The sequence below is a fragment of the Vigna unguiculata genome, chromosome 7, assembly GCF_037176805.1.
Source record: "Vigna unguiculata cultivar grain cowpea cultivar isolate G323 ecotype 2 chromosome 7, ASM3717680v1, whole genome shotgun sequence".
NCBI lineage: Eukaryota > Viridiplantae > Streptophyta > Magnoliopsida > Fabales > Fabaceae > Vigna > Vigna unguiculata.
The window spans coordinates 9812714-9832039 of NC_140798.1; the positions used below are offsets into that span (position 1 = coordinate 9812714).

The window sequence follows — 19326 nt, forward strand, 5'->3', positions numbered from 1 at the left end:
AGACAAGAGAAGATAAGTTTTTGCTTATGTTTAAAGAGTGTCAAGGTACCTCAAGGATACTCTTCAAATATTCAGAGTTTAGTGTCCATGCAAGACTTGAAGCTTGTTGGCCTAAAGTCTCACGATTGCCACATCTTAATGCAACAATTATTACCTGTAGCTATTCGTGGAATTTTACCCAAAAATGTTAGACAAACTATAACGCGTTTGTGTGCATTCTTCTCTTCAATTTGTAGCAAAGTCATTGATCCTTTAAAGTTAGATGAACTTCAAGCCGAAATTGTTATCATCTTGTGTCAGCTAGAGATGTTTTTCCCTCCATCATTTTTTGACATCATGGTACATTTACTTGTTCATGTGGTGAGAGAAATCAAGTTTTGTGGACCAGTATACTTAAGATGGATGTATCCCATTGAACGTTACATGAAGATTTTGAAAGGGTATGTGAAAAATCAATATCGTCCAGAAGCTTCAATGATCGAAAGATATATTGCTGAAGAAAGTGTCGAGTTTTGTTCAAATTACATGGCAAAAGCAAAACCGATAGGAGTTCCTCACAGATCATGGTTGAACAGGTGTTCTATAAGTAACAACATACGAGGTGTGAGTGTGGTTACCAAAAATCGCGAAGAGTTGATGCAAGCACACCTATACATATTGAACAACACAAATGAGGTAATGCCTTACTTATCTGCACACAAAGTCATTGTGAAAGAGAACAATCCAAGACAATCAGAGAAATGGCATTTGATGGAGCATAATAGAACATTCATGCCTTGGTTTAAATCTGAGGTTTTGAAAGATTCGCAATGCTCTGAGACTTTGATGTGGTTAGCAAATGGGTTGAAATTTGATGTCATCTGTTGTACAGGTTATGAAATCAATAATTGCACATTCTATACAAAGTCTCTTGATGATAAAAGCACAGTACAAAATAGTGGAGTCAGTCTTGAAGCTGAGTCGCTACAATTTTCTACATCTAAAGATCAAAATCCCGTAGTAGGATCAATGACATACTATGGTGTAATACAAGAGATATGGGAGGTTGATTATACCATGTTTACTATTCCACTGTTCAAATGTAAGTGGATTGACAATAAAAGTGGTGTCAAAATAGATGAATCAGGAATGACTCTAGTGGATTTTCGAAAGGTGGGTTATCGAGACAAGCCATTTATCATGGCACAACAAGCATCTCAGGTTTTCTATGTTAAAGATCCGGCGTATGAACATTGGTTTGTCGCTCTTCATGGAAAAACACAAATTGATCCTAATGAAGAGAATATGAGTGATCTTAATATTGCTGTCACCCACCCATTTAGAAGAACGATAAATGTTGATGAAATCCATCTAGTTGATGATGTACATGCAATTCGAGAAGATCACAATGAAGGAATATACATATGACCAATCAATAACTTTATGTATGAATTTCATATTCTTGTTAACATTTAGGTGTTTTGTTAAATAATGTTTTATATATTAATTTGCCAGTTGCTTATTAATGTTTTTTTACGTTTTCATTTCACAGATACATGGCTGAACATTATACTTCATCAGAGGATGAAGCACCTACTAAGAGACCCACCAGAGGAGCCACTAGGTTGAGAGAGCTCTTAATTAGAAGAGCTAAAGGTCAGAAAACACATGTTGATATTAACGTCGACACTGGTGAGCCTAGTGGTCGTTATGGGGACGTCTTCAAAAGCTATTTAGGAATGTTGACACGAGAGAGAATATCAATCCTTACGCCATCTTTTGATCATGTCACTGAAGTTGATCGGAAAATGATATGGCAAGATTTATTGGTAACTAATATTAATGTTATTAAAGTTATACTTTGATTTTGTTGATAATATGATAAATATTGTTGATGACATTTTCTATATTGCAGCTAACATTTGATATTCCAAATGTGCCGACGCTAAGACAAAAATGTTTGCCATCGGTGGCTGAGAAATTTCGTGGTTTTAAGACCAAGTTGACGTCAAGGTATGTCTTTGGACATAAAAAGAATGAAAATCCATTGTTGAAATACACTTGGATTGATGAAGACACATGGCGTCAGTTTCTTGAGCTTCGGACATCTGAGGGATGACAGGTATGTTTATTTGAAATCATCAATAGCACAATTGATAATTATGCAAAATTTTAAGTAATTCATAAAGTGGGTTTTATATGTTATAGGTAAAGAGGAAAAAGGCTCAAAGCATAAGTGCTCAAAATAAAAACCCACACATATTATCTCGTGGTGGGTATAGAAAACTTGAAGAGAAGATATTGACAGAAAAGAAAAAATCTAGGCCCCCACCTTCTGAGGGTGAAGGTACTGAGCCTCCTTCACCACCATCACGTCATCAGAAGTGGAAGTTAGCCCGTTTACGCTCATCGGGCAACTACACTTCTGACTCTGCACGAGAAATCTCTAAGAAAATTGTAAGATACAATTCTTATCTAAATTGCTCGTTCATGTTTTATATTGTCTTTTGATTTATAAATTTTTTTGTTACATTGTAGGATTCATTGGTTGAGCAGACCTCCCAAGGAGGATTCATTCCAGAAGGTCGTCATGACATACTTGCTGCTGCAATTGGACGATCTGAGCACCCTGGACGTGTGCATGGTGCTGGATCAGGAGTCGGCATACGCCAATTTTTTGGTTCCTCCTCTCGTCAGTCTTCATGCAGTCATGGTGCTGATTATGAACAAAGACTAAAGGAAATGATCACGGCGCAAGTGAAAGAAGAATTAATGCGCCAATTTGAGCATTATGGCATTCGTTCGCCAGTGGATCATCCGCCAGAACTAGACCCATTTGTGCCTCCCACAGGTAAATTTGTTTTCTATAAGTTATGAATTGAATAAATGATATTTAATAAAGTAATTGAATAAAATTAATAAATCATTAACTCTAACAGGTAGAAGCGGAAAGGGGAGTTGTTCAGCTCCACCCGGGGATGACATGGATGACACTCATCCATGTCAGCTATATATTTGGGATGGTACAGAGAAGACACTAGTGGCTCGTGGAAAAGTATTTGAGGCAGCCACAGTTCTTCATGGCATGGAGTTATCAGAGGATGAGGTTAAGGTCACGGTAGAGGAGGTTCTCATGCTGTATGCTTTAGTTCCTGTGCCAACAGATGAGGTGTATACTGTGGCACAGGCATTCCAGTGTTTCCTCGCCTGGCCTAGAGATTTGGTTGATACTGACCCCCCGGTACAAACTCTTAAACCCACAAATATACTACATTTTTAAGTTTACATGTTTATTATATTCAAACTTAAATTATATTCCATTTTAACTGAAATTGCATCAATATAGGAAAAACCTCAATCAAAGAAGATTCTTCTCTCTTTGGACGATCCTCTTGGTGCATTGCTCCAACTTGCAGAAATCATAGTTGATAAGCCGATGCAGGTTCCTTGGGATGCTAACATTTTTGGGAGAGATCTTGACATCCCACTTTACTTGCATTCCCAAGATGTCTTGGAGCTTGCACGGGGACAAGAGGAACTCAATGTTACCATTATTCAATTATGGATGATGTAAGTCTTTTAGTCATTATATATAGTTATTTGATATATTTATGTATTTACTTATATCAAATCAATTTTTGGTTTAGGTATCTGTCTGGTGTCACTGAAACTATGGGGCTGAATGATCTATATGGGTTTATAGACCCCCAACTCACCCATGAAGGCAACAAGTTTGATGACATCCAAGCATATGTGACCAAATGCTTTCAACTTGGAAAAGAAATTTATTTTGTCCCTTATGTTGCTGGGTAAGTCATTTTTGTTAACTTATGAATATAATCAGTCATTTTAATGCATAACAATGAATTTATTTTCTTATCAGGCGTCATTGGCAGTTACTTGTGGTTTCCCTAAGGGAGAACCTTGCTGTGTGGTTTTGCTCTTTGCATCGCCCTCCCCCCAACCATCTTAGACAAGTGATAGATTGGTAAGAACCTCAATATCAATCTTATGAATATGACATGTTATATAAAAATATCCTAACTTATTCCCTATATCATAGTTCAATTGCTCCACATAACATGTTGTTAGGGAGATCAACGGTTAAGGCAAAAGGTCTTGTATGGTGTTCTCTCCAGGTTTGATATTTCTATCCATATCTTCATGATTATTTGCTTGATTTTCTTCCTTAATTAATTTAACGTTGTTAATATAATGTAGTGTAATAGACAAACCGGCTCATATGAGTGCGGTTACTATATAATGCAATGGATGACAACCACTGTGCGTGCTCGTATTACAACAAATTGGGAAACGGTAATATATATTTGAATTAAAATGAATACTTTGCAATATTTCCTTTTTATATACTAACTTAACTTAATCTATTATTTTGTAGACATTCAAGAGTCCTGTAGAAATTCCCGCAAAGTCCATCAAGTTTGGTAGGATAGCATGTGTCAAATATATAATTGAAATGTACCATACTATTGATTAGAACATGTATCTTGATTGTAAATGATTTGTAATTGTCTTTTAAATGAATTTGAATTGTGGATGTGTTTTAAAATATTTTGTTCTGGTCTATTCTGGTCTGTGCTGGGTGATGAACAAAATTTGCAGGTTTAAATGTGGGAATAACACCAAAATAGAAACTGCATTTAAAAAAAACAGCATATTAGGCCTCGGTTCATACCAGAACCGAAGCAAAAAGCGTGCTTTTGGCCTCGGGTGCAACCAAAACCGAGGCCAAAAGGGTATCGAATTTAAAAAAACAAAAAGCCCATATGGCCTCGGGTGCAACCAAAACCGAGGCCAAAAGGGTATCGAATTTTTTTTAAAAAAAAAAAGCCCATATGGCCTCGGGTGCAGTGAAAACCGAGGCAAAAGGCAGGGTCTATGGCCTCGGGTGCAGTGAAAACCGAGGCAGAAGGGGCCTCTATGGCTTCGGTTCTTAACTGAGGCCAAAAGCTATGCTCTTTTGGCCTCGCCTCAATATGCTTCGGTTCCCGAACCGGTGCAGAATATTAAAAACAACCGCTACCAAAGGCCCTTCCTGCACTGGTGGAAAAGGCTTTTAACAAGTGATGTTGGAATTTTACTTGAGACATTCTCTTCTTGATATGCCTCTTTTCTAGTATTTGAAGTCTTTATTGGTCCAAATTCAAATTTAACCAAGATTGAAATTTAATTACATATCCTAAAAATTTTACAAAAGGGTTAATACAATTATACATTTTTCTTTTTACAAAACTAAGAAGAAAAAGAAATGTCTTATATTCTATTCGTGGAAGTAATAAAGAAGTTTTCTTCCTTAAAGTTTCATCTTCTATTATTGTTTTAACTATAACTCTATAGATACATTGGTAGTGTTAAAATGATCATCTAATATTATATTTTTATACAAGGTTTTTCTATTAATCGTATAAATGTAACATCCATTTAATAATGAAAAACTACTAAATAAAGAAATTTCATAATTAATAAATAATAGCATATAACTCCCACCAAAATATAATATATTAGTACAGTTGTCCAAAAGAAGTATAACCATAATAAGATAGTAGATACAAGGAAACTACTAACTATATAGTTTTCCAAAAATTAAACATGTCAAAAAGAAAAAGTTATCCCATGTTGATCAAACGGACAACATCTAAAGAAGCATCAACTCTTGTATCATTCTTTGCTCACACCACAAAGGTGATCATTGCAAAAGAGGAAACAACAACCACAAACACACAAGGGTAAGCTAGTTAAAAAAAGAGGCAAAATGTATATAATACAATAAGTCATTTAATTACCACATTAGACACAAATTTTATCATTTCACAAGTGCATAAATATAGTTAAACCCTTTTAGAGTCAATTTATCTGAACAAGTGCACTTGAGTCAGACTTATGAAGCCACACTCTTTTGGTGTTAATACACTGCTTTATATGAGATGCTCTATCGATCTACTACACATAAGGTTAGTCCCTGACACAACCATAAGAACCATCGAACCATTCTTATGACAGAACCTCTTGCCACTCTCACCACTTAATCATTCTCCTCTAAATGAATATGATCGATTAATAAAGTTCAAGATAGCTCCACAAAAATGAAACAGTCCATACCTTAATGCACACCCTAATGAATCACACATTCAATGTGATTCCATCCCTAAAAATGCCTATAATTTTTTTTATATTTATATTTTATTTTATTCTTTTTAAAAAAAATTGACCACGTGTGAGGTTATTAACATGCACGTGGTAGTGTCACATGTCCGTATAACACCATATGTCAATGCCAATGTCATATGACATAGTTTTGTATTCAATTTAGTTTTTATATTTTTATTTTGTCTCAATTTAATTTCTATATTTGTAATTTTGACTCAATTTATAGTTTTAATTCTTTTTAAAATGAAGCAATATTGTTCATCTTCAAAATGAGACCAAATCAATAATTAAGCTTAACTTAAGCTTATATATACATGCTAAAATAATTTTTTAAAATTTATACATCAAATAACTCTACCTTAATATTGAAATTAATATTATTGTATAAAAAAAATTATTTTTAAATTTTGTTTTATTGAAATTAAAAATGTATAAAATAACATTAATTTCAATATTTAGGTGAAGTGATTTGATGTATAAATTTAAATAAAAAAATTAACATGTATATATAAGTTGTAATTAAGTTTAATTTTTTAATTGGGATAAATTAGGACTAAAGTCAAAATTACAAATATAGGTACTTAATGTAAGCATAAACACAGAATATGATCCTATTATTGATTCTAACAATCAATCATAAACAATATCCCATACTGATAATCATGCTGTAAAAAAGTCAACGGAAACGTACCTGAATTGGCCATAACAATAATATTAGAGTAAAGTACTACTGATCAGTGATCTTCCTCCTGTAGAGCACCTTTATTCCCCTTTGGGTTTTCTCTCTTGATGGGGATAGGGAGAAAGGAACAGGAAGAGTACGTTATGACTCTGTGTGTGCTCTTAGAAGGGGACCACGACCATTTATAATCTGAATTACTTAAGTTTTAGTATTTCTAATTTGACCCCTCATCAAATTAAAAATTACTAACTGATCTCTACACAATATTTATTTTCATGACATATGCCTTTAGTCAAATCTTTAATTTACTCAGATCACTTTATTATTTGGCTTTATAAATAATGGCCCTAACACATTTAATTATGTGTCATATATATGCATGACCCAAAGTTACTAACAATCTCCCACTGGTCACAAATATATATGTCCTTACAATCTTATAAATGTGTTAGACTTGATGAGCTCAAAATTGCCATTATATTACTCGAGCATACTCCAAAAGTCCCGTCCAATGATTATATCAGTATGTAGAACCAAACCAGTTTTTCATTGCATCAATCGCAACTAAAACCAACAATGATCACTAATTTTGACACAACCAAATGACATGGATTCATCATGAAATGTGTAGCATGAAAAATTATGTGAAGGTGATCTGTATATACACATCTATTTTCAACTGGTCCAAACTTTAACTTAATGAGATCAATATAAAAACTTAATGTACAAAGTGTAAAATTAAAACCACATATATAAATAACCAAATATGTCTGAAAGTTTAATGTATGCATACAAGAAATTAAACATAGAACATAAAACATATAAAAATGACTATCTCCCACTAAACCTCAGATTCCTCAAACTGTAAAACACCCATGTGAGCAACATGCTCATGAAAGACCTTGGGTGGAAGTCCTTTAGTTAGAGGATCTGCAATCATGGAGTTTGTCCCTAAATGTTCTATGGAAATCTGTCCACTCTATACTCTTTCTTTAACAACTAGGAACTTAATGTCGATGTGCTTCGACTTAGTCGAGCTCCTATTGTTGTTGGAATACAATACAGCTGATTTATTGTCACAATATAACTTAAGTGGTCTTTCAATGCTTTCCACAATTTTCAGCCCTGTGACAAAATTTCTCAGCCATATCCCGTGATTAGATGTCTCATACCATGCTACAAATTCTGCTGCCATGGTGGATGAAGCTGTAAGGGTTTGCTTGACACTGTGCCAAGAAACCGCACCACCGGCCAACATAAAAATGTAACCTGAAGTAGATTTTAAGCTATCTTGACATCCTGCATAATCTGAGTCAGAAAACCCAGTGATCTCCAATTGGTCTGACCTCCTGTATGTGAGCATATAACCTCTTGTTCTCTTTAAATATCTCATGACCCTCTTTGCTGCTTTCCAATGGTCCATTCCTGGATTGCTCAAGTATCTGCCTAGAACCCCAACTATGTATGCTATGTCTGGACGTGTACATACTTGGGCATACATCAAACTTCCTACAGCTGACGCATAAGGAATCTTCTTCATTTCCTCAATTTCCAAATTTTCCTTTGGGCACTGATTGAGACTGAACTTGTCTCCCTTAGCAACTGGAGTATCCCCGAATTTACATTCATGCATGCTAAACCTTTTAAGAACTTTATCGATATAGCTCCTTTGTGATAATCCTAGAATACCCCGAGATCGATCTCGGTGTATCTGAATTCCTAATACAAAGGAGGCATCACCAAGATCTTTCATTTCAAAATTCTTTGACACAAATTTCTTAGTTTCATGCAATATGCCTATATCATTAGTGGCAAGCAGAATATCATCAACATACAAGATCAGAAAAATAAACTTGCTCCCCTTAAACTTGTGATACACACAATCATCAACAAGATTCATCTCGAAGCCAAATGAGAGAATTACTTGATAAAATTTATGGTACCATTGACGGGATGCTTGTTTTAGTCCATAAATTGCTTTAGTCAATTTGCAAACCATATTCTTTGGGTCTCCCGACACAAAATTTTCTGGTTGCACCATATAGATCGTCTCGTCAATGTCACCATTGAGAAATGTCATTTTGACATCCATTTGATGAAGCTCCAAATCATAATGTGCAACAAGAGCCATAATTGTCCTAAAAGAGTCTTTTGATGAAACTAGAGAAAAAGTCTCTTTAAAGTCAATCCCTTCTTTTTGAGTAAATCCCTTAGCTACAAGACGAGCCTTATACCTCTCCACATTACCGTTAGAATCCTGTTTGGTCTTAAATAACCATTTACAACCAATGGGTTTCACACCTTCTGGTAATGGGACAAGTTCCCAAACCTTATTGTCTTGCATGGATTTATACTCTTCCCTCATTGCTTCAATCCATTTTTTTGAATTAGAATCCTGTATGGCTTGACGGACAGTGATTGGGTCATTTTCCATCACACCATTGTTAGGATCTTCATTCTCTTGGAGAAATACAACATAATCATCTGAAATGGAACTTCTCCTTTCTCTCATGGATCTCCGCAAAGGTACTGGCTCATGAAGCATAGGTTGTTGAGGATCTTGAGTTTGTTCTTCACGAACAACCAAATCATCTTGAGTATGGGGTTCATCAGCAATGTTTTGTGGAGGTTCTGAACTTACTTCATCAAAAGTAATTGTTTGAATCGGTTCTGGAATTATTACCGATTCTTCCTCCAAAACAAATTTCCTACTCTGATTCTTCCCCCCAAACTCAATATCCTCAAAGAATGTAGCAGTCCCTGTCTCAAAAATTGTCTTTAATATGGGATCATAAAATTTATATCCCCCTAGATCTCAGAATAACCAATAAAGTAACTACTTACTGTTCGGTAGTCCAATTTCTTTTCATTTGGCTTATAAGGCCTTGTCTCATCTAGACAAACCCACACATGGAAATGCTTTAGACTAGGCTTTCGCCCAATCCAAAGCTCATAAGGTGTTTTAGTAGCTGCTTTAGTTGGTACTCTGTTTAGAATATAAGCTGCCATCTTTAGTGCCTCTCCGCAGAGTGACTCTAGTAAGGTGGAATGACAAATCATATTCCTTACCATATCCTTAAGAGTCCGGTTTCGTCTCTCAGCTACACCATTCATACTGGGTGATCCTAGCATGGTGTACTGTGGGACAATTCCACACTCCTCTAGGTACCTGGCAAAAGGTCCTGGACATTGTTCACATGATCCATCATATTTGCCATAGTACTCACCACCACGGTCAGATCTAACAGACTTAATTCTTTTGTTGAGTTGATTTTCAACTTCAACTTTAAAAGATTTGAACACATCCAAAGACTGTGACTTTTCATGTATAAGAAATAAGTATGCATATCTTGAGTAATCGTCTATGAATGATATAAAGTATTGTTGACCATTCCAAGAAGGTGTAGGAAATGGCCTAGAAATATCCGTATGAATCAACTCTAAGACGTCTGAAGCTCTATATGCACCTAATCTCTTCGCTTTGGTCTGTTTGCCCTTAATGCATTCAACACAAACATCAAATTTTGTGAAGTCAATGGACTCTAAGATTCCATTTGTCAATTTTACGTTTAGTACCATGAGATTCTGTATAAAGGGTTTCATTATAGGTGGTCACAGTATCAAGCAAATATAGATTATCATAAGCCAAAAGTGAACCAGTTCCAATAATATTTGAATTAAAAGACAAACTAAATTCATTGTTTCCAAATGAACAAGAATAACCGGATTTGTCCAAATAAGAAACTGAAATTAAGTTCCGTCTAAATGACGGCACAACAAAAGTGTCTTTCAAATCCAAATAAAAACCAGTACATAATAATAATCTAAAATGCCCAATAGCCTCCACCTCCACCGATTTGCCATCTCCAACATATATCCATCTTTCAGAATCAATTGGCTTCCGGTAGTTCAGGCAACTCTTCATAGAAACACTGTTGTTAGTAGTTGCACTTGAGTCTAACCACCAAGTGTTACTAGGTACTAACGCTAAATTGACCTCAAAACAGACAAAAGTAAGAAACATACCTTTTTTTGCACGCCAAACATGATATTTGTCACATTTCTTCTTTAAGTGTCCAGTCTTATTGCAAAAGAAACATTTGCTTTCCTAAGATTGTTTCTTTTGTTCTGGACCCTTAGCAGCTTCCTTCTTGGGATCCTCCGATCTCTTTCTTTTGCCCTTAGCCTTTGAGGTGCTTGCAAAATGAGCACTTTCTGTCTTGTCTTGCTTTTGTCTTTCCTCTTCTTGCACACAATATGAAATGAGCTCATTAAGAGACCATTTATCCTTTTGACAAGTTATAAGATACTTTAAACTGATTAAACTGTGCAGCAAGAGAAATCAACACCAAATGAATGAGTAAGTTTTCTGAGATTTCAAGCTTTAGTGCCTTGAGTTTGAAGACAATATTAGACATGCTCATAATATATTCCCTGATATTTCCTTTGCCTTGATATTTCATGGAGATCAAGTTCTGAAGAAGAGTACTTGCCTCCGCCTTATCGCTTTTTGCAAAGCGCTTCTCAATCTCTGCAAGGAATTCTTTGGCAGTAGTAACGTCTTCAGAAACAGTGCCCCTAAACACCTCTGGGATGCCACGCCTAATGATCATTATGCTCATGTGGTTTAAGAGATCCCACTTCTCATGATCCCTCCTCTCTTCAGGAGTACACTCCGTCGTAGGAGTAGGGGGTTCCTCAATCCTTAACGCAAGATCCAGATCCATGCAGCCAAGAATAATTTCAATATTCTCCTTCCAGTCCTTAAAATTTGTTCCATTGAGGATCGGAACAGAATTCACATTGGCAGATACAGAAGCAACTGAAGCTATATATATATATATATATATATATATATATATATATAAATCATTATAATAAAATAAATCATTATAATAGCAACTGAAGCAACAAAAGCTATATATATATATATATAATAAATCATTATAATAGCAACTGAAGCAATAGAAGCTACTTATTATGCTCACATAATAAAATAAATCATTATAAAAATATTCAAATAATGGTTTAACCCATCCCAAAACACCCAATGCACCATTAATATCAAGTCTTTGGACAGTAATATCAACTGCTAGAGGTATCTAGTTGTAATGATCAAACATTGATAATAAAGCACGTTCAACAACAAACTAATCTTTGGATTAATTTATCATCGACAAAGTAAATCCTTATAATTATCACATGTTTATCATCACAAGTGTGTATGCAATCCGGCCAAATATTAATCTTCCTTTGGGCTGATTAATACTTGCATGAACGTACATAAACACCAACATTTAACATTTTTTCACGAACTATCTACTCAAGAAATGTCACTTTAGTGACTTCTTGATTCAATTAATTCATTTAAAATATTAAACAAAACAAAAATTTGATTATATATTTATTCTAAAACCAAATATATTTATTTTATATATTAAACAACTGAAAAATATATAAAATAAATAAAATTATTTATATTCTAAAATATAAATCCTTATGTTCAAATGTCTTGAACCCAAAATTCAAAATTAATTAAAATAATTTACTTCAATTAGGGTTTTAAGAAACCCTAGGATTCTCAATTTGGGGTTTTTCTCCCAAAAAACAAAATTGGGATTAAGGGTTTCAGAATTAGGGATTTAGGGTTCTGAATAAAAATTAATTAAATTAACCAAAGACAAACATGAATCAAGTATGGGTGGCTCTGATACCACATGTAAGCATAAACGCAAAATATGATCCTATTATTGATTCTAACAATCAATCATAAACAATATCCCATACTGATAATCATGGTGTAAAAAAGTAAACGGAAGCGTACCTGAATTGGCCATAACAATAATATTAGAGTAAAGTACTACTGATCAGTGTGATCTTCCTCCTGTAGAGCACCTTTATTTCCCTTTGGGTTTTCTCTCTTGATGGGGATAGGGAGAAAGGAACCGGAAGAGTACGTTATGACTTTGTGTGTGCTCTCAGAAGGGGACCACGACCATTTATAATCTGAATTACTTAAGTTTTAGTATTTCTAATTTGGCCCCTCATTAAATTAGAAATTACTAATTGGTCTCTACACAATATTTATTTTCATGACATATGCCTTTAGCCAAATCTTTAATTTAGTCAGATCACTTTATTATTTGGCTTTATAAATAATAGCCCTAACACATTTAATTATGTGTCATATATATGCATGACCCAAAATTACTAATACTTAATTGAGTCAAAAATACAAATATAGAAACTAGATTAAATAAAGACATTATCATATGACATTGACTATGATACCATAACACAACAATAACCTAACTCGTGGTAAATATTTTTAAAAATAAATTAAAGATACTAAAAATTGATATTGATATGTGACATATATCAAGCAGAACGAACTAGTTTAATATCTTTAAAAATTAGAGAACCTGATTGGTTCAAATAATAATTATGATTTTTTGAATTTTTTAAATAAATTTGAAGACAAAAAGTATAATAAACTAATATTTTTTGTTTGGCGTACATGTTAAGAACGTGATATTATTGAATAGTTCTGCCTTCGTGATTTCTTTTTTACGATAATACTTATTTAATTAAAAGTATTTTTAAAATATAATATAGCATGTTCCAAAATAAGATCACGTGGAGCCTAAAATATTTGGTCTAATTATAGAGATAAAAAAATGATAAAGTTTCGCTATCAAACGTGAGAATGAACAGAAATGAACTCTTGTTGGAGAGGAAAAGCTAATGAGCTAAGAAAGCACCCACAGATTAAAATTTGGCGTCTTGGAATCTCAGCATGTGACACTGAATTACTCAGTTTCGCCCAAACAGAACGGTATTGACCTATCCCTATCTTTTTCAGTGTTACAGTTGTTAAGGCTTGTGGTTTTGGATGCCACCAAGTCTATTAGTTATTTGCCACGTTCATATCAAATTTAATATTTAATTTTTATTTTGGTTTTCTTAATTTTAAAATTATAAATATTCTCACACATTCAATAATTTTATATGACTTAGCAGAAATTAAAAATAAAAAAAATTTCAAAGTTTAAATATTTCAAATATAATAATTAATTCTAATAATGTTATCTTAGCTAATTTGAAATTAAAATATTATCTATGTATCGTAAATAAAATGAATTCATTATAGTTTAATTGATAATAATTAAATAATTTTATTTTTATTCTAATATAATATATTCAATACACAAAAGTTTTCATAATCTTCTGATATTAAAATTAAAATTTATTTAATAACATTACGCATTATTCAACCTATTTATACACTTTTTTACCACTAAACTAGTTTGTGAATTTTATCCTTTTAACTGTTTTTTCACACATGATACCATCATTGTTTTAGTTTGCGTGTATTTTACTCCTACTTGTATCACTACATTTCTTTTCCCTCAAATCTTACATATTTTAGAATTCTATTATAGAAACCAACAAAACTATTTATTAATTTGTAATTGAATCACATTGTATTGTGGTAAAAATTTAGAATGTCATTATATAAATTTATTACTTTAGATAAATTATATTTTAAAATTATCTTATTATATAAAGTTATATGTCCTATTAGTGAAAGAATTCGTTTAGAAAAAAAATATTGAAAAATAATATAGGGGTAACAATAAATTGAAAGAGATATGTTGTTAATAAGATCAAGTAAATAAATAAAGATAAAAATGGAGATATTTGAGATGGCTAAAAAAGAAAAATATTTTAGTCCAATACTAAAGATAAAAAATAGTCTGTAATTTGAGATGGCTAAGGTTAAAAATAGTGTGTAAAATACAAATCCAAAGATAAAAAAAAGGGAAAAAAAAAAAGAGAGATAGCGATTGGGAGGAAATACTAAAGTTTTAGTTATAACTTGAACATGAAAAATTCGAAATCTATTATTTTAGTTCTTGAATTTTAAGTTAGTGAGTTTTAAACGAATAAAGATTTATAACAAGAAATATTGTAGTTTGTGTTATGCTTAAGATAAAAGCAAGAATTAATTTTTATGTAATTTTAACATATTCAACTTTCATGCATTACTAAAAATATTATATTTCCTGCCAATTTTGTTTTAAATTTTTTTTTTAGGAAATACTTATAAATTTTGTTATGGAAAAAAAATTGCAAGAAATTGCTGTCTATTTTTTTGCAAAATATTTTGTATAAAACACTTTTCGCAACAAATTTTTTAAGAAATACTTGCAAATTTTATAATTTTGTAAGAAATAATTACCCACGAAGGAATTACCTACCAATTAAAATTTTTAGTAAAAAATAGCAGGGAAAAGTCTTTTCTTACAAATTTTTTTAACAAATTTACAAGAAAATTCTCATGTAATATGAGAATTTGTAGTAGTGATGTTTTTAAATAGTTTTAATAAGTAATTTAATTTTAATTTATTAAAAAAATAAAGATAAAAATAAAGAACAACTTTTTTAAAGTTATTATTAGAATAACTTTATCTTTCTTTATCTGGTAAATATTTATTTGAGACATAAGTATTCATGGGTAATAAAGTTCTCGCATCTAGATTTTAATATAAGTGTATATTGAGTACTCACAATCGATAATATCAATATTTTTATATGCTAAAGATTTATAGTAAGTAATTGGATTTGAATAATAAATTATATAAATTTACAATGAATAGTTTTAACACATATAAATTATTTTGGAATTTATGCTTAGCCTTTTATGTTATGATACACTCTTAATTTTAATAATTATTAACTTTTTAAATATTAAAATTATATTTAGAAGTAAATATGAAAAGGAGACACGAATAGAGAGGTTACAAAACGTTCCAAAAACAGGTTCCTATTGAAGAAAAACTTCAAAAAGCATTTTGTTAAAGAATAACTTCTAAAATAGGTTTTTAGAATAACTATTATAATTTACTAGTGGAAATAAATGCTTTACGTTCATTTTTTTAATTTTAAAAATAAATATAAATAATTTTAAAATTTTATTATAAATATTTTTCATTTATTTTATGGATAATATTTTATTAAAGATACTTATTTTATCTTAAAAATTATTAATTTAAAAGAAAAGTTAAATAAACGAAATAATTATATTTAAAAAAGTGTTACTTAAAAGAAAAAAAAATAGTAAAACAATTGTTTAATTTAAAAAAAAAAGTTATTTATTAAAGGGTAAAATTGAGGATAGAAATGTGGACACCGAAATGGGGTATTTGTCAATGGAAGTGGTGAGAATTAGAAGAGAGAACTTGGCTTCCTTACTTAAAAATGCTAAGTATCATGAGGTATTTATACGTGCTAGTGGAGAGATTTAGAGGTGGCAAAGTGGGGAAAGAGACCGGCTGGGTCAGGATATTCAACCCATGGCCTGTTTCAACCAAGCTAGTTTAGCCTATCAGCCCATTAGGTTGAAGGACGGGTTGGCCGTAGGTTGGCCCGAACTTGTGAGTTCAAAAGAAATTAGGCTGGCAGGTTTGGCCCGTAAATGTGATTAGTTGGAGACTTTCATGTGTGGTGGTGACCTTTTCTTCCACAACTCATTTTTTTCATTCCATAAAAAGCAATTTCATTTCATAAACGCGCAATAGAGTGACTAGCGATGGTGACGACATGACCCACAAATGAAGACGACAAGCGCCGACCTTGACGAACGCCGACGATGAGCAACCTTTCTCTCCCACATCTCATCTCCCTCAACTGAACCAAAGACGTGCATCAAGTGGAAAGTAACAAAGGTTGAAGAAACATTGTTGTGACCCATTAAGGAAGAAGACGAGGGGCGACATTGAAGAAATTGCTGGCGATGAGTGATTGACGATAATGACGCATGTTCATTCATAATTTTTGATTTCCTCCCTTTATGCCTTAAACTATGTGTACTAATTTGAGTATCTACTTGCTTCAATTTTTGATTATTTTTCCTTTCTCTGCCCTAAATGTTGTGTAATGATTTGATTTAAGTATCTGGTTGCTTCAATTTTTGACTTTTTTCCCCTTTGTTGCCCTTGGTGGTCTCTGGTCTGTTGTGTGCTGCTACTGCTATTATTGGTTGTACCCCTATCTGATGATTATTTTTCAATTTTTATTATTGTATCTTCTGATTGTTTTGGTGCTCTGCTACTATTGTGTTCCCCCTATCTATTCATTGTTTTTCCATTTTCAATTGTTCTATCTGGTGATTGTTATGGTGCTTATTACTATTGTGTTGTATTATATTTGTTATGTCCAATTTTTCATTTCTAGTTTTGTGTATTGTATCCTCATTTATTGAATTGTCTTTTCATTTGGTATTTTTGTTTAGGTGGTGGAAGATGCTACCAAGCTCCCGAGGCAACAAATACAACTAGGCTTGAAAAGAATGGGTTAGATTGGATGGAACTCAAGTTTAAATTCATTAACTTTTTTGTTTGTGACTTTGTCAAAAAAAGACATTTTTTTAAAAGAAAGGACGGACTAGACGGGCTGACCCGTTAGCCCGTCACGGGACGGGACAAGTTGAAGTTTCTAACCCGTTTTCTCTAAATAGGCTGACCCATCATAACTTGTTTTCAATGGGCCAAAATCAGTTCATGCCAATATGGGTCGAATTGGCCCGTTTTGTCACCCTTAGAGAGATATAAACTCTTTTTAGGAGCTTCTCTAATTAAAGCTCTACTATGAAATTTTCTACATCTTTCTTAATTATAAACTATCTAGATTTTCTAGACCTTACTTATGGAAACTCAAAAGGCATTCTAGACTTTTCTTTATTTCAAACAATAACATTGCTCCCGCTTAATTTGAAATTTTCTTTTGCACACCAATCTTTGCTTTTAGCCTTTGAAACTCTTCAAACTTTAGTGGCTTTGTGAAGATATTTGCAACTTGATCTTGAGACTTGACATACTTAAGCTCCTCTTCCTTTCTAGAAATAGATTTTCTTATGAAATGATATCTCTTGTCTATATGCTTGCTTTAATCATGAAATACCATATTCTTTGTTAGTGCTTATGCAGGCTTGAAGCCCTTTACGACAAGTCATGCTTTGTATTTTTTTTGTCACCTTTCCACTAACATTCTTCTTACCCTTGTACACCCATTTTACTTTAATTGCTTCATGACCTTTGGGAAGAGTCGTTAGTTCCCAAGTGTCATTCTTCTTGACTGAATTGATCTCTTCTTATTGATCAAATTGATCCACCTTTTTTATTTCACAACTTCCTCAAAATTCAATGGCTCACAATCCACTTGAAAGCTATATAATTCTTCAAGATTACAAGTGACTTCATCATATGTCCCTTATGTCTCTTGTCTTCCTTACCTTTTCACTAGTATTTTCTTCTTTTCCATGAGATGTAACTGATGGAGGGATCGAATGAGGAGGAGTGACATCTTGAATTGTAGTTTCTTGATCTTCTCCCTCTTCTTCAAGATATGGAATAAAATCGTAAGTCTTTTCTTCTCGGGCATCCTAATTCCATGTAGCTTCTTTATCAAATCAACATCACGACTTACTACTACTTTTTCATTGCTTGGATTGTATAATTTGTAGCCTTTAGATTGAGCGTCATATGTAACATCCCGTCCGGATATTACGAATTTACTTAATAAAATAAGATATTAATATTAAATACTCCTTTATTAAGCTCCATTTAAAAAAAACATGGGGAATATAAAACTTTTATTACATCTGAAGTTAACTCAAATCCATAAAATTTAAAACTCAATTATAATGTCTACGGGTAGTAATATGAAATGTTACAAATTCTTTAAAAACTCATAAAATATAAAGCTCTGAGAAAGTCCTCTCCTAACTAGCCTCGCTCCGGCTCTATGCCTCACCAGGTCCACCTGCAACATTGACTGCTCCCGTGTACCGCGTACACAATCATCGCCAAACACAAGTAGATAGGGTGATCTAATATAATAAAACATATGTATCAATTTATATAACAAAACACACACATTAAAGCATCCTCATCCTTTGATCTCATATCACATAGCCACCACCATGTAATCCATGTTCTACGCCTTTGGTTGATAATCTCAAGCTATCATTGGTGTAAGACCCGTGAAAAGTAAGTAATTAATTAATTAATTAATTAATAAATGCGGGTAGAAAGTGCCTTTATGGCATTAATTATTGTTTGATGTGACGTAGAAAAGTACTAGCTCAAATGGTTGAGAGTACTTGGTTTGTGTGAGAGGACTTGGGTTCGAGTCATATGTATGCCAATTATGTGTTGTTGTTTATTATTGATTTTAATGATATGTATGAGTATGAAATTGGTATTGTAAACTTACATCGATTGGAGTGTATCACTAAATGTGAATTGGCATAGTTGTAGTGCTTTGGCCTCATGAGTGGAGGGTCACGGGTCAAACCTTGTTTTTGGACATAAAGTAGGAGGGAGGAGCAGTCAAAGGGCTGAAAAACCATAGTTAACATTGAATAGGAATTTAAAAACATAATTAAGCCCTTTTTCGTTTCAGTTTTTAAACTCATTATAAAGGCACCTATAAAA

General features: G+C 32.8%; 1 protein-coding gene across 1 annotated transcript; it reads left to right on the plus strand.

The window, feature by feature from the left end:
- Positions 1-2929: 2929 nt before the first annotated feature.
- LOC146884604 (uncharacterized) lies at positions 2930-3781 on the plus strand. Its single transcript, XM_085675553.1, has 2 exons — positions 2930-3220; positions 3326-3781. The coding sequence occupies exons 1-2, from the start codon at positions 2963-2965 to the stop codon at positions 3551-3553; spliced, it is 486 nt and encodes a 161-aa protein (XP_085531679.1). The 5' UTR covers positions 2930-2962; the 3' UTR covers positions 3554-3781.
- The last annotated feature ends 15545 nt before the right edge of the window (positions 3782-19326 follow it).

Excerpts from the sequence above, each read along its gene's own strand:
- LOC146884604 (XM_085675553.1), top strand. The coding sequence starts at position 2,963 with ATGGATGACACTCATCCATGTCAGCTATATATTTGGGATGGTACAGAG. Across the intron at positions 3,221-3,325 it reads TGGTTGATACTGACCCCCCG|GAAAAACCTCAATCAAAGAA; the intron begins GTACAAACTCTT and ends GCATCAATATAG.